Genomic DNA, 12,628 nt, shown 5'->3' with positions numbered 1-12,628 from the left:
TCCTAACTACTGTTGGTGTGCAATTCAATTTCTGATAGCAAAGCCTCATCTGCCTTCAACACGTCATCTGATCCGTACAGTTTTTAAGGTAGTCCTGTCCACTCTTAGCAGGCAACAGAGAGAAACAGAGCATTCAGCTGTCAGAGAGCATTTACAAAACCAAGATTCACACTTCAAAGCTACAAAAATGTAATTTCAAGTTAGGGTCAGGAGGATATCCTAAATTTTATATTCTGAAAAAAACAGTGGAAAAGCATTATTCTGCTCTAGGACTTCTGGTGCTATATCTACATAGAAATTGGTACAAAATACTTGTGAACAGACAAGATGTCAGTTCTCAAGAACCTGTGGGTTTGTGACTGCAGTAATCATAGAACTTTCCAGAAGCTAAGCTATTGCTGCATGCAATAAACAGCCAAACCATTTTGCAGCAAAAGCAATTCACTAAAGTTCCTTGTCATCCATAACGCACATAAGGAAACAAAAGTAAGCAATTTGGCAAGGCTTGACAAGTGGAGCAAAGGTATGTGTCAGACTAAGTCAAGCAGAAGAGCAAAGGCAAAAGAAGATGCAAGAGCAAACACGTAAGCACTTATGCTGAGAATTTCAGCCTCAAAATTATGGAAAATACTGAGAAATATTGCTCACATTTAGTCTGGGACACATTTTTGTCTGGGACAAAAGACTGAATAATACCATAATGCTGAGTAAGAGGGAATAAAATATTGTCAGCTCTGCTCACTGGGGTCAGTCAAAAACTTAGAAGCAGGACAAACAAAAGAAGCATTTGCCATAATATAAACAAAGGAAAAGAGAAAATTAAAGAAATAAGCAATCCAACCCTTTTCCATTTTAATTTGTGTCTGTATCCTGCTGAGAGAACAAGCAGTTTGTAAGTTGCAGTCTGCCATGTAATTCAGTATTAGCTGCAGGCTCATAAATAGGACAGTAAAGCATACGCAAAGACTGATTTATAGGATCCAAAGAGAGAGAGCCAAAGTCCTGCAGCTATTTGCATCCTCCTCACATACAAACGTGTGCTGACGGAAAGTTTCCTGCTGAGAAAGAGAGAGAAGCAAGAGATGCTCGGGAGGGAGATCTCACCTGTAGAGAAATAGGTCTAGCCTGCAGAAAGCCAAGAAATTTCATATTATGTTGGTGGCTTTTTCTGCCCTCAAATCCACAGGCTAATGATTACACGAGAGGCAGGGCTTGCTGCAATTACACTACTTAACTGCTGCTCAGCAGGTGTCTGCCCCTACATCTGAAGCCGTCTCTCAAAGTCACAGCAGGGCAGAGGTAATGGGGAGGATGTGAAGTGAGCAAAGTGTCCCAACACCAGTAGAAGAGGGCAACAAGTAGTGGTATTTATCATGGCAGAAGATCAACACATCAGATCAAAGCTGAAAAGCGTCATAACAGTTTTTGGGGGTTTGTTGGTGATCATTTGAGAACTGCTTTTCCTCACCTGACAGCTACAATGGGTGCTGGGAAATCATTTGCTCAGAAAAATTCTTCAGCTGAGCAGAGTTGAAGAAGCAGGACTGCAAAATCTCAATGCAAAGTTACAACTTTGGATCTTTTCTACCTCAAATAATCTCCAAGCTGAGTGGGAGCTGACTGCACAGTAGCATTCTTTCCCTAACACTGAAAAATGCTCCTTCATCTTTTCATTTGGATCGGGCAAATGTAAACATAACCAGCACCCAGCTTCTCCCTGGAGTTCAGTTCTGCTGGCTTTGAAAGCAAAGCAGTTCAGCTCCATCATTCAGAGACAAATACTGTGTGCACTTTAAAGCCCCCATTTCCCTCAATACCTAACAGAAGTTGGCTGAAGGGCCTCCATTCAGCACACCTGACTTCAATAGACTTCTGTGAATTCCTGCTTTAAAGATAAGGGGATTCTGGGGCTGCTGCAGTGTGAATGTCCTTAGCTCTGAACTCAGCCACTCACAGTGTTGATGGGGTCCATCATTCATTCAAGCAAAACTTGCAAGCTTTTTTACCTTAGAACTACAGCTGTGGTTTGTAAAGCCCACACATCCAAACCCAGCACAGGAATTTAACAATTGCCCATACAGTAGAACAGTTGGAGCTTATGTAGTGCTAGCCAAAAGAAAAGCAGGTGGAAAGATAAGTATTGCATGTAGACCTGGAAGGGTGAATATGCACCTGAAGAATACTGTTCAAGAAAAGCTTTCACTTCAACACAATCAAAGGTGGTTGAAGAGGCACAAAAGAAAAAAAAAAGCTGAGTGCTTTAGCATAGACCATTGGGAACCACCATATTTCTTTTAACAGCTCTGTATTGTGTCTTGTGAGTTTCTGTTTGTCTTTTTAAGGAAAACAAAAAAAGCTGAGCAAATACTTCATGCATCCCAAGAAGGCTGACTGGGCAACTAAGCAGACTGACATCACACTTCTGACTGAGGAAAGCTTAAATCAGGGCAAAGAGAGCTGGGGAATTCATTAGCACTTTGCTCAGAAGAGGAAACTGTCACTTCCACAGGTGATTTTTGACTCCTTCATTCAGTTGTCCAGTAGCAAATGTAATACTTTTGCAGCAAGCCTATTAGCTGCAGTAACTACTGCATTCCTGAAAGAGATCAGTAACTATGCTTCTTTACCCTCTGTGTGTCTAGAGCCATAAATTTCTTATAAGCTCCAATCTTCATCTGAGGCATTTGCATCCAATAGAACGAGTTTACTCTCTTCGTTTGAAATTCAACCATTTCTCACATATAAATGGAATCTGCGCTGTTTTGCCAGTTTGCTCTGACAGGTTCTTTTATTAATAATGACCACTGCATACTAAGAAATCTAATGAATCTTTGCCCACATTTCATATGAAGTAAAAGCACTACAATTTTAGGCTTTTTTTTTCTCCCACTACAACAGAAAAGATATTTTGATGTGGAAAGATGTCCTTCCTGCTGAGATAACAGCTCATATCCACCAATCACATCTAACAAGTGTCAGAGGTCTCCTGATCAGACCAGACTCCTCACCAATATCCAGTACAATGGCAGATTGTACTTCAAGTGTCTTCTCTTGAATTAAAAGCACTTAACAGGATTGCAACCACAGCATGGGCAAATTAAGAATAGTTCTAGGTTCCATTTGCCAAGAGGTTTGAAAGTTCATTCAGAACTTCCCTACAACTAAAAAGGCAGAAGAAAGATGAGTGAAAGAGAGAAAGTTAGCAATGCATGTGACTCAACTTTTCTGCTAAATCTTACAGTTGAGTCACAAGGGGAAAAAAAAAGTGTCATTTTGAATTGTAAAAAACATGAGCATCACAAGCAATCGTTATGAAAAATTGTACCTTGGAAAGAAACAAAGAACAATGGAAAGTTCCAGATACATTTTGCAATGGCATACATCTGATGGTCTGAGTTGCCAAGCTATCCCCACTGCAAGAATATTTCCAGCTAGCAAAGGCTTTTCAGTCAGCTCCTTAGCATTTGATGCTTTTTTTTTTTTTTTCCTGATAGCAGCACTCCTGAATTAATTTCTGTGCAGCTGCTTTAAACTTTTCTGATGATTTTAACTAGGCAGTGAGAGGGCTGTGCTTTCCAACTGCACCACAATACAAACCACAGGCATAATTCAGCAGGATCAAACTCTACTAAAAACAGCAGCATAGGTTGCAGAACAATTAACAAAGTGACAAATTTTGTATTTTGAGTGTATTTTAGCAACTGAGCGAGAAAGCTAATGGCAGGCAAGAAACAATACTGGTCACGTAACTGCTATTCTTCCCTTCCCTTTAAAAATAAACAAATGAGAACTGATTATTAAGACTCTACGGACCGTCAAATGAATGCTACAGAACAATGGAAGCCTCCAGCAGTGAAAATCCAGCAACTTAAGTTAATACTCTACACACCCCAGCAGCAATATACTTGAAAATTGCATTACTGCTATCCTTCCTCCAAAATGTAAGGCAGCATGAAATATATGAAATTACCTTGTCTGTACTTTTCAAGCAGGAGTGTAATCCTAAGTAGACTGAAACACATTCATTTGTTCTTGCAAGCTTCCCTTCTTCTGCCAGCTGCACTGTTTGCTGGGAGCTTTCTCTACAATGGGAAACTAATAAGTAGATGTTTACTGGAATACTAACCAATAAACAACATTTTATTTCTATCAATTTTTGGACCACCAAAGTCTGAAGACCAAAACCTTATATAAATTATTTAGGCAACTTTAACATATCAAGATTGAAATTGCTATGACAAAACAAGTCATTTACTTACTTTGACTCCCACTTTCTCCTTTACATGTGTCTGATGTGGGGAGACACTTCTCAGAACAGCAGGTAGAAGAATAAAGCTATCTTCTTTCCTATACAGGTCTACAAGAACAGTTCATGGAAAAGCCAAGGAATGCCAGGGGAGTCTGGCAAGAAGAGAAAGTCTACCATCCAGTGATGCTTTTTCTTCCTTTATTTTTGCTCTTTGGAGATTTCTTCTTCCTTTTGTAGGGGCAGGTAAGAGCATATAGGACGGGGCACAAAAGACAACTGCTAGCTACTTCTTTCACCCAACCACAACATTATCTTACTTAAAAGCAGCAAGAAAGCTTCTTCCCATAGGAAATCTTGCAGTTTCTCAGTTCAAGTTGGGAGGGAAGATTTAAAGAAACAAAAATAAAAACAAACAAGCCTTTTACTAAGTTAATCATACCTACCTGTTTCTAGAGTCCTGAGAGAGAGGAGATAATAACCTGGGAGAAGCCCCCTTGCTACTACAAGCTGTAACAGCTCTCTCTGCCTAAGATTGATGAGGACTGCTTGCCCCATGGCTTTCAGCCAGCAGAACCACAGCTCACATGAGCTGCCTGCTCCCTGCATCCAACATCAGGTCCCTGAGATGCATCAGGGAGGCTGTAGGCAACCACACTCAGAAAGCAGAAGGATATTTCTCAAGCTCCTTCATTTCAAAAAGATTGTTTCGTATTCTTTCTTTACTTGTTAATGCGTTTATTTATCTTGTATTCCATTAAGAACTTTATACCTATCCTAAGTTGCCTTGGCAAATGCAAACACTGAAAACAAGGAATACAAACATGGCAACATGACTGCAAGTCCATACTGCACTGTGCAGTTCTGAAAAATTGATCCAGTCTATAATATTGTGTACATCTATCAATCAGCTCTCAAGGAAGGGCTTCATTTCCAGTTCTATTTTGGAGGTTAAACAGAAGGAGAAGGAAATATTTTCTTTTGAAAGAACACGTATCATTCTTTCTAACTGCCTATTTCCAGGAAGCAACGGCTTTGTCCTCATCGCTCTCCCCTCCTCAAAAAGCTATTAAGCCTGAGTGAAAGAAAAGGAAGCAAAGGTAAAGCTTTTAGTGAGAGGGAATGAGTGTTCAAAATCTCATCTCCCCTTTTCTCAGCACACAGCCATCCAATGATTACAACTGAGTTAAAGCAATAGCTATTGGACAACACTGAACTAGATGATTAAAACCGAGCGAAGAGTTCAAGTAATTATTAGCCCGATTCAAACACCAGGGAATGGAGCACTGCATTCCCTACATCATTTTGACTACAAAGGAATAAAGAAATGTTAGCAGCTTCTTCAGGCACCCCACAACCACAAAGCCAGTTTCTTTTGTTCAGTAATCTCATAGCCTTCACAAATGGTTCACATACACACACATACCACACTGTGGTGGTCCAGGATTAAAATGAGCAACATTAGCACACACCTGATCAAATCTACGCTTAACTTCTCATGGTGCAGCACACATCAATACTGCAGAAAATCCAGTTGTGTAAAAAGGTAGAGAGCATGAAGCCTGAGGAAAGCCCTCCCCATCACAGCTTTCCTGATGCTGCTGCCAGTGCCAACAAGAGATGCTGTCCTGTTCACGACATGGAAGGAACTTGGAGGACCTTGATTAATGCATATTACTGAGGCAGATGAATTCAAATCTACTCAGCAACTTTTGCAACCAGGATGAGCCTGATGAATAGTTGTGAGGCACAGAAATTCCTATCTAAACTTCTGCATACTATAAAAAATATCTTAGCTGTGAAATCTAAAAGGCATTTACTTCTGACCATAGATGAGCTTCTCTCCTAAATGACTACAAGTGAGAGGCTGGGCTGGGATCTTCCAGCTGCTCCCAGGCAAAAGAAGATAACTACAACAGTGCTACTTTTCTTATCAGTACCCCAGCCCAGGGGTCTGAGTACCACTATGGCAATAGTTGCTATATTATCCTGTGATGGCAATGATATTATGATGCATTTAATGAGTACATTTCATATCAATATCCTGGGGTACAGAATTATACATGTACTGAGAATGAAAATAATAATAATTAAAAAAAAAAGCTTCAAGACTCTTTTTCCTATCCCCTGTCCCAAAAGATGCTTTCTATGAAGTGAAAGACCATGGAGTTTATGGTCACAGATATTTTGCTTTAATGCATAATTATTTCTCGTTATTTGTTGTTTTGACAGGCATCGCACCAGAAAAGAATCAGAGAAAAAAACAGCAAGCAACTCTGGGAAAAAAAATCCACCTCTCCCTCTGGCATCACTGAAAGTATCAGCTTCATGTCTGAAAACCTCAAGAAAAAAGTGACTGATAAACAGATGAGCTGTCCCAAATATCAAAAGGATGACAGAAAGCCACTCAGCTAGGGAACAGACTGTCTTACATCTGTGTTGAGTAATCAAACACTTTAAAAATCAACAAAGACAAAACTGAAGAGAAAAAGAACATATCCTAAGAGGTCTGTAGAGGGGCTTTGTTGCATACTGCAACTCCTGTTGTGGTAGAATAGAACAGAGCTCACAAAAATCATCAGGTAGCAACAAGATAAGCTCAAGGGACTTGCTGGAGAGCCAAAACTACCAAAAAAAAAAAAATTGGTTAATGAAAATAAGTTACAAATTTCTACCATTCATTAATTTGGGCACTCAAACTACCTGAAATGGATCAGAAAATAAACTGCAAACAACTTGCCATACAAACACATACACAGTTTAAAATGTTATTCACACTTCTATATGAAGCAACAGGTTTCCTGGAAGGACATTCGATGTGTATCATTAATACTGATCGTAAGCATTCAGATTCTGGCCAATTTCATAGTATTCTAAACACTCTTTACACAAGCAAAATATGAATTTATTTCAGAATACGAATAACTGCCGTGCGGCTCTTACTTAAAAGAAAATTACAAACAAGAAGCATTCCATCTGTATGTGACCAGGATAGCAAGATGTAGAAGCTCTAGGTTTTTTGAATCCTGCCCTACACAAAATTGCTGTATGAGCAACCGTGAAAGTTAAGAAACAGACAGAGCTATTTCCACAGGAGCAGCAAAGGATGGTAAGGTGTGCAGAAGGAAATGATGGGTTTTTCAGGCTTTACAATTATGATTCTGAACTGCAAAGAGAAGAATAAATTTACTGTCACTTATAAAAGCCATGCAACAGAATCGGGTACAGAAAGGTATCAACACAGACAGCGAACAGCTCTACAGTGGCAGTTCCCATGCTTTCACAGTACTACAAAGGTAAAGTCCACATAGTCATGTATGACAACTGAGGGGGCTGGTTTGTGTTTAGTATCACTGATTTATTTGCTGAAAGAAGTATCTGCCATTCCAATTTCAAGTGCTGAAGTAGTAAATGTATTTCAAATAAAAATTCCTCATTCCGTATCTACTAAATTATGCAACATCAAGAAATGTAAATCACTTTCTCATTACTGTAATAAAATATCTTATGGCTAAGGGAAGCAAACACATCTTTACACGAGAAAGATATACAGATAGTTTTTTCAACCTTGACCTTTGTTGAAAAAATCCCACATAATTTTATGTTCAGCTAACTGGGAGAAAGCGTGTGAGGCAGAGTATTAGCTTGGATTTAGTAGGTTTAGGGACAGGACTGTCAATTGAGCAGAACTTCAATTACAGACTAATTTAATGTATACCCAAGTACATTACTGCAATTCAATAAACATCTCTTCAGAATTAAACAATTCCAATTTGCTTTCATTTCAGCCTGTATATATGCGTTACGAATTTGCTATTATCCACACTAAAATTAGCCAGACTGGAAGTATTCATCCATGCAATCCCAGTGTTTCACAGTGCTGCATCAAGCTAACCTCAAATGAACCACTTCACTTTGCCTGCATACTATACAGAAGCACGGAGTAGGGGAGTGTGCCTTCCCATAACAATAGTACTCTCCTCAAGCTCTTCTGGCTAGGTGCCTGCCTGGGCAATTCAGCAGTGAGTCTATCAGTGTCCCTCATGTTGGACGTCCAGCCACTCATATTTACAGCTCACTCTTCTATTTTTCTCCTCCTCATGTTGTTAAACATGAAAGTGTCAGGCACATGCCCGACTTTGCATATTCTGATATTGGTTGCTCTGGAAGACTGCCTTCCCTCTACTTACCAATCATATAGCACTAATATGCCACTCTTGGCAACTCAATTTTATTTTACTCATGAGTTAACTCCTCCAACAAGTAAGATACTAGATAATTTGGCAGGAATTAAAAGCACTTAGCACCTAATCTGAATATTCTCTTCATAATCAGTGTAGTCTGAATATCTACAACACTGGATATTTAAGGCACTGCAAAGGTACTAGCATTAAGTGATAGAAAAAGTTGGTAAAAAAGTACTACAGTAGAAGAAAGTGATCTCATTTCTCCAACAGTCCTCCATTTCCATAAAAAAATGAAAACATTTCGAGCAATGAAATTACATTCCGTGAGAAGATCCATACTACAAATTCCTTGATTCAAATAATTGTTTTAAAAAATGATTGAAATTCATGTCACTTACACCCATTTCTCCTACTTGAATCTAATATAATTGAAAGAGAAAAGCCCAACAGGGGGTCAAATTTTATACACAGTTGACATGGGAGGAAAAGTTCATCTAAAACAAACTTGCTGTTTTAATACAACCTACCTTTCACTATTAATTCTGCATAATTGGAAACTCCAGATCCACCATCTGAACGAATGACACAGCGGTATTTGCTGATGCTGCGCTGCGAGGTGTCAGCAACGCTGACCGTAGCAGAGAAACGCCGGTGGTTGACGACTCGAGTGACCATCAGTGCAGTGTCCCTCCCATTCCACTGCTGTGAAGACAGATGAAAACGACACAGGTCACAAAGGCATACAAATTATTCATTCTTTGTTACTCTTCAAATTGCTCAGCCCTTCACTAGGTTACATTTCGTATAAGCACCATTTTTCAGGAAAAAGACAGCTAGTAATGCCCATGAAAAATTTACAAGCACGCTGGGTTTTATAAACTAGTAGGCTTAAATGTTCTTATATATTTGTTTAAGTTTTTGTATCTACTTAAATTCTGATATGTTTTTGTGCATTTGATGTGTTATGCATACTGAAAAGGCTGGAGAGTGACAGTTCAGAATATCTGTACAGGGTATATCCAGAAGCTAAGCTAAGACATGAAAATACTACAAATGAATGCATTTTGTACTCCTGTGGAAATGCTATAAATGAACAGATTTTATAAACCTGTCATTTTCAGGCATAAAACTTTGTTTCCAGAAAAATTTAAATATCTTGATCTGTCCAGCACTCCTCAATAAACCTCTCTCCACCAATGCCAGGCAACATTTTCCCAACTGGAAAACTGACAGGCGATGAATTAACTAGAAATCGGCATAAACACCTGAACTTGCTCAGTTGGTCTATTTTATTAGGAGGCTCAAAGGAAAACACAGAGCCATTCTGCCAGTTTCCAGTAATCAATTTTGGGAGGTATTTCCAAGGCTATTTTCATTAAATCTTTCCGTTTAAAATAATGGAAAACAGGCTGCCACTAAGAATGATGATTTCCTCCCAAATCCTTTCTTCTCTTGGAAAAAAGTTTACAGTGCTTCAGATCAGAAGTGTTTTCTCACACATCTAATCCTTCCATGGAAATCCTTCACAGAAAGAACTCAAAAATGATATAGAATAAGCCAAAATATATTTCTATTAATGCTAGAAGTACAACATAGGCCAATAACTTTCAGATTAGAAAGTAAATTTTTGGATAACAGCTTTGATAAAGTACAAGTAATAACTTTGTCCTTCACTGGGAAACCACGCTCCACCCTTGCAGTTTGCTAAGTGCTCCATTCCTAATTCCAGAACTGAAAATCGGTTAAGCTTGTTAAAACAGTCTTTGAACAACCAGTAGGATGAAAATAGACACGAAGAGAATGAACTCCTCGGTCATTTAGTGAGGAACAATCCGCTATCAATGCAGCCAAAGGAAACCAGGAGGAAGAAATAAATCAGTACAAACAAGTTTTGTCTTTTGTTTAACATATCTTACGTAGTGTTTTCATCTCAACACACTTTCCCCAGCCTTTGTCAACAATATTTTTGGGGGGCAAAAGGAAAGAAGACCAAAAATTAAGCAGAAGGGAGGCATTATTTCACCTGTTCTATTTTATGAACGAGTCCTTACAGGTGTGCAGACCTATGTTTGGAACTGACATTTTGCTGTAACTGCCCACTTTTTCCATCTTCTGTAGCACAATTCTGCATTTTATCACCTTGAACTCTGATTTGGAAACAATTTAAGGCAGTTCTCAAAGGATTTTGATGATAAGCATTTGCCCCACCATCCAGTTGTCCTCTGTCTACTTATTTTACCCGAAAAAAATTGCATCACTTTACCTGGAGCCAGAGTTTGTCATGCTGGGACCACTTTCCCCCAGCAATGCACTGGAATGTCGCGTTCTGTCCCACATTAACCTCCACATTCTGAAGCCGTAAGAAATGAGGTGCTTTTCCTAACAAGAGAAGCAAAGAATAGGAAGGGTAGAGCAAGGCAGCAGTTACACCAACACAAATATCAGTACCTAGCAAACCATCCTATTCCTCACAAAGTGATTTAGCAAAATAAAACTGTCCTTCAGCATTGAACGATTCGCTGCAGAGCAAGGTGATCTTATAGAGAACAGGCCAAACCAATACAAACCTCCAGCACACCTGAAAACATACACTTACTATTAGATCACAACACCAAAACAATTTGTTATTTCCTTCTATAAAGAGTAACTGAGTACACTTTTTTCTTTAGAAAACTCTGGTTCTACAAAGGGCAAAATAAAATCAAATGTTTGAGGCTGCCAAGCACAACTGGCAAAAACAAATTCTTGTAAAGAATTTTCTCCTTTTAATTTCATTGACTATCAAATACTTCCTGCAGTTGTGGAATATCAATGCCACTGATATCAAATCATTGATATTAAATGAAATATTGATATTACTGATAAGTGTTGTATCGCTGCATTTGTTAACAACACCAACATCTGTTTTTTGCTGACAATAAATTCAGTATTAGTTCAATACTAAATGCATCATCAAAATGCTAATATCACCAATATATTTGGTGACAGCAGAGAAAGATCTCCTGATTATCTTTTTGACTAAGTATCATTTGTTTACCTCTGCAAAAAAATTATAAGAAAGTAATTTTAAAAATAGTAGTGAATCTGGCACTTCAAAATGGGCCTTGTGCTTCAGAAAAAAGTTTGTGCGCCAACCAAATACTCTCAGTAGAACACACAGCAGCCTTGCAATGCAGTAAAGGTCAGCATTTTTCAACTTCATCTTTACATTTTTGAGTATAAATAGCCAAAGAACTACATATTTTCAGAGCACATAGTAGCCTACATTTTTCTATTGGAATTAAATAGCTTCAGAAGGCTGTAGGCATGTGCGTGCAGAAAGCTTAGCAAATACATGGTTGTCTGCTACAGGCATACGAACAGAGGACAGCTGCCTATATGCTATGTCAGAGGTTTATATCTACGTCCTGTGCCACACTGTCCACATGCCCAGTTTGCTGACAACTCTAGCAAACAGACTGCTGAAGTGCAGTGATTCTGTACTATGGTGCTTTCTGGGGGTCAGTACTGTGTGTCAAAGCCAACTGGAAAACCACCTTTGGGTGAGAGGCAGCGAGTCCTACGTGCTAGGAGTGAATTCTGCCTGCATGAGATACGAACGAGCTCCAAAACAGAACCCAGATACATGCAGCCACACCAGCCCCAAACCCCAGAGCTCAGTTCTGCCCATCTTCCAGGGCACTGCACTGTCCTACAGCTGCAAGTGCTTGTGCATACACAGCCAGCGAGCCTTTTGCACAGCAAAAACATTCTCTGTGCATTCCTTCACAGGATTAAAAAAGGCAATACTATCTAGACCTCTGTGTTTTCACATCACTGTGTCATCAGGGGTTTTTCCCAGATTAATAAAAAAAAAAAAACAAAATAAAAAACAGCTGCTACTTAAGATTGTCTGCTATACTACGATTTGTGTAGATGAGGGAGAAATTAAAAAATAACACCAATAATTTTGAGTGACGTTCAGGCTCAATCAGAAGCTTCCTCTTCCTGTGCTTTGAGTTTTAACAATTGTAAAATGAACCCAAGGGGCAAAGTAAATCTGTACAATGTCACTGCTGACATCTACTCTGGTGGCTGTCAGTGCTGAACAGCAAAGACAACATTGAGAATCAGACAGAAGTATTTACAATAAGACTACAGATAACTTGCAGCTCATAGGGACCTGTGCACACTGCAGGTTGCCAACTGATTCTAA

At 39.1% G+C, this 12,628-nt stretch overlaps 1 protein-coding gene across 5 annotated transcripts in view; it reads right to left on the bottom strand.

The window, feature by feature from the left end:
• Positions 1-12,628, bottom strand: part of PTPRT (protein tyrosine phosphatase receptor type T) — a 421,250-nt gene that overhangs the window by 241,176 nt on the left and 167,446 nt on the right. For all 5 annotated transcript variants that reach the window (XM_052684090.1, XM_052684093.1, XM_052684091.1 and 2 more), the window contains exons 5-6: positions 10,697-10,812; positions 8,961-9,135 (exon numbers count right to left, since the gene is read on the bottom strand). In XM_052684090.1, the coding sequence (XP_052540050.1) occupies positions 8,961-9,135; positions 10,697-10,812 (291 nt within the window). The remainder of the gene's footprint in view (positions 1-8,960; positions 9,136-10,696; positions 10,813-12,628) is intronic.

Source organism: Tympanuchus pallidicinctus, unplaced genomic scaffold (genome assembly GCF_026119805.1).
Source record: "Tympanuchus pallidicinctus isolate F22 unplaced genomic scaffold, pur_lepc_1.0 scaffold20, whole genome shotgun sequence".
In the NCBI taxonomy this organism is placed as follows: Eukaryota; Metazoa; Chordata; class Aves; order Galliformes; family Phasianidae; genus Tympanuchus; species Tympanuchus pallidicinctus.
Note: the sequence above shows the minus strand (reverse complement) of the source record. Positions and strands in the feature narration are given on the sequence as shown.